The following is a 3911-nucleotide window of genomic DNA, read 5'->3' as shown; positions in this document are numbered from 1 at the left end:
AAACACAATAAAGTGAAAGACAAAAAGTCCAAAAGGTGTTTCTACTCTCCCTTTTTACACACACACCAAAACAAAGACATCAGATCATGAAATAATCATTTAAAGAGGAATTATGAGCTAAATCAGTAAATATTTTATAAATGAATAAATGATTCTACAGCATATTATGTTACATATATTATAAATAAAGTATTTTTGCGTTAATTGTTGATTTGGGAAGTGTTTTTCTTTGGGCTGTAAAAAGTCCCTCCACTTTCATTTTTCAAACCAGCTGCCAGAATAGCAGTCAATGGTCAAGTCAGATAGCACAATCACAGGAAGTCACACACAGCTCTCCAAAATAAAAGCTGACAATTATTTTCTTGCCCAACAAATCAGTAGAGTCCCAAGTTTACTGAACGAATGAGTGTTTGTGTGTGATACAAATATACTGTAGACACATTACAGACAGATCACAGGAAATGCAGAGTGTTTGTAAATTATCCACTCTAATGTTATAACCTGAAATGCTTTTATTTTGAGGCAGCATCTCATCTACTGTATTACAGTTTATGTTGATTTTGTCTGACAGCTGACGTCAGCCTCGTTTTATGCTGTTTGTGAAGCATCACTGATGATGCAACGCTGTGATGTCACCCACTCATTTTTTTTACGTATGACTTTATAGTATCTGGAGGGGATCTTTAAAGTACCAAAAGTAAAAGTGCAACATAGTCAGTTTTACAATATTACTGTATATTATATTACTGGATTATAATAATTGATAGATGAATGTGTTCATTAATGTTGCAGCTGGTAAAGGCGGGGCTCATTCTAATGACTATATACTGCTGGTATAGGTTAATTTATTATAATTAATCAATTTAGGCCTATGAGTTGATTTCAAAAGGATGGATTTAAGGAAGGAAGGATTTAATAATTAATATTTAAGGAAGGAAGGATTTAATAACGTTAGCTATCACTACATAAACGTTGTATAATTATTCATTAAAAATGATTCCGGCAATTTCACTGGTGTAGCGAGGAAACTGGGTGTGCTTGACATCATAGAAATGCATCACAAGACTGTGGTGTGCTGCTATTAGAGGGTCACTTAGTGAACAGCACAAATCACATGGAATCTGATCTTTTCCATTCTCATTCATTTCATATGTGGTCCCAATCAGATACAGGTCTGACTTTGTGACCTCAAGGGGAACTGAATTCAGTGTGGACTTGAGCTTACATTCTGTGGGAAGGAGACAGGGTCTCCAAAGTACTGCTATTGTGAGGAAAAAACGAAAGCCTCTTAGCCTAAATGCATTTATTTTGTTTCATTTATATCTCAAATATGAACATTGTGTTACTGATGAGGTAAAAAACGCCTCATTATGGAAAATGACAGAATCTGATATGTGCCACATTAAAAAAGTAATGTACGCAGCCACACACAAAAAAAGAGCAACAAATCTGAATTGAGCGCTAAGGCTTGCAGTGTGAACGCAGCCTTAGAGACTCCTTTGTGCCTGTCAGTTCTAAACACCTAACACAACTCTCAAATGCTAAATTAAGGCGTTATCCTGAAGTACCAAAAGGTGATCTTTTTTTAAATTAAATAAAGATAATAATTATAATTTATTAATGATAATCCTAATTTTAATCTTTGTGTAATTATTATCCAAAATGTTGAGTAAAGGTTTTAATAAATATTACATAAATAATAAAAGATCAATTAAAAAGAATACAATTAAGAACTATAGTTCTTAGTGTTCTGTTGTTTTTGTTGTTTATTCTGTAAAATCACTTTGTAAACCCAATTTTGAAAGGTGCTGTATAAATAAAGTTGATTATTATTAATTATTAATTAATTGACAACAACTATAAAAGCACCTATCATACAAAAGACACAAGATACAACAGGTACCAACAGAAGCAGAATGGTTTTCAATCATGGATTTAATTTCACTAAGGGGTACCACTCACTTTTACTTTGTAAAGAATTCCTGCATACAGACTAAAAGCAGATCTATCCTGCTTTAAATCTCCTCACATGTCACTTTGCAGAATGTACACATAGGACTTTAAACTCTACATACAAACAAACCTGTTCAAACAGTGACCAAAGTAAATCCATAACCAAAGTCCACTTCTAATAAGTGAACAGATCCTGTCATCAACATGTCTGTGAGTATCAAGATGACTTATTTTACAACTAATAGACTTTACGGACTGTAAAGAATACGACAGGAAGTAACAAGTACAATGTGAGAAGGTGTGAGAACGGACTTTGAACTTCACTGCAGTTTCATTAGTTTCAGTGTCCTGCAATAGTTAGTTTCCTGTTTCAGACGCTACAGGCTTTAGGAATTTCTTGTGCATGAACATGGTCAAACTCTTTAGCTGCTTGAATCAAAGAATAACGACACTGGCAGGGACGTCACTGGGAGCTTTCAACATTCCTTTTTTTGGTGAAATAGTGTGACACACAAGGACACAGGAGAGTCTAATGTGCTGACACTTTTGGTCCACAGGGTCCGGTCAGCATGGAGCTGTCTCCCCCTCCCTCTGGTCTAGAAGCAGAGCATGAGACCCTCTTCACCACCGACTCCCTCCTCTTCCTCCATGAGCTGATCTCCACATTTGATGAGGAGGTGGATGAGGTAGGCTGGCTGAAAAAGCGCTTTTTATTGAATAAGTTCAATTCAAGTTATCTGCTCTACTCTGCTCTGTTCAGGTCCTGAGGTTGCGAGTGTCCAGAAAGTCCCACTTGGACCTTTCAGGTGACCTGCCAAGCTTTCCGGACAGTACCAGACACATCAGGAGAGAGGCGGCCTGGAGGGTGCTCCCTGTCCCCCCAAGGCTCCAGAGAAGACATGTGGATATTGGGGATCTGGCTCCCTGCGATACTCAGCGCTTCATTAAATCTCTCCTGTCACCAGCACAAGGCATACAGGTACCCCCTCAATTACTCACCTGTGAGCATACCACACCAGCACGATAACTCTGTATTCTATGCTCTAATGTTTGGTCATGAAATGCCTTAATATAATTATTAATTTAGGAGTACACTTACATGCAGTGAGTAATCTGACCATACTTCAGATAAGGTCATATTAAACTTGTGAAGTGAAGTTATAGATTGCATCCAAATGAATACAGCTCGCATTCCACATGGCAGAAATACTTTTTTATTTATATTCAAGTGATTATACACNNATTTCTGACAATAGATCCTACTGAATGTTACACACTACACCAGCAGAGCAAGCAGCAGAGCAAGCTGAAAACATAACTTTAATTTGTCTAATATTTTGGTTTACCATAATGCTGTACTTTGTGTACAAATGTTAGCACACTGACATGCTTAACCAAGATGGTGAATGGGGTATTGGGAGTACTAAACAAGTAAAATGTGCCAACACCTGTATTTGTAAATACTGATATAGCAACTTTTATAAAGAGAACTTGTTCTGTTAATCATTCTCTTATGATTCAATTCAATTCAATTTTATTTGTATAGCGCCAATTCATAACAGTTATCTCAGGACACTTTTCAAATTCAATAGAGCAGGTCTAGACCCGAACTCCTTATAAACATTTACAGAGACCCAACAAGTACCACCATGAGCAAGACTTGGCGACGGGGGCAAGGAAAAACTGTCTTTTAAGAGGTGGGGTGGTCGTCTGCCTCAACCAGTTGGGGAAGAGGGAGCTCAGTGCATCATGGGAAATCCCCCGATAGTCTAGGCCTGTAGCAGCATAACTAAGGGATAGTTCAGGACTCACCTGATCCAGCCCTAACTATAAGCTTTATCAAAGAGGAACGTCTTAAGCCTACTCTTAAATGTGGAGAGGGTGTCTCCTCCAGAACCACAACTGGAAGCTGGTTCCACAGGAGAGGAGCTTGGTAACTGAAGGCTCTGGCTAGAGAC

At 37.7% G+C, this 3911-nt stretch overlaps 2 protein-coding genes across 2 annotated transcripts in view; one reads left to right on the top strand and one right to left on the bottom strand.

The window, feature by feature from the left end:
* Positions 1-1045, bottom strand: part of LOC118333919 (interferon a3-like) — a 2032-nt gene extending 987 nt beyond the window's left edge. The window contains exon 1 of the mRNA XM_035669739.1: positions 1013-1045. Coding sequence (XP_035525632.1) covers positions 1013-1045 — 33 coding nt within the window. The remainder of the gene's footprint in view (positions 1-1012) is intronic.
* A 1112-nt stretch (positions 1046-2157) lies between these two features.
* Positions 2158-3911, top strand: part of mlsl (malate synthase-like) — a gene marked incomplete in the record, with an annotated part of 3052 nt that continues 1298 nt past the window's right edge. Inside the window, 3 exon segments of the mRNA XM_035669737.1 lie at positions 2158-2163; positions 2511-2639; positions 2714-2932. Of these exon segments, the coding sequence (XP_035525630.1) occupies positions 2158-2163; positions 2511-2639; positions 2714-2932 (354 nt within the window).

The sequence above is a fragment of the Morone saxatilis genome, unplaced genomic scaffold (genome assembly GCF_004916995.1).
Source record: "Morone saxatilis isolate NCDOM2014 unplaced genomic scaffold, NCSU_SB_2.0 Contig22, whole genome shotgun sequence".
NCBI lineage: Eukaryota > Metazoa > Chordata > Actinopteri > Moronidae > Morone > Morone saxatilis.
The sequence above is the reverse complement of the archived record's forward strand: the minus strand, read 5'-3'. Positions and strand labels throughout refer to the sequence as shown.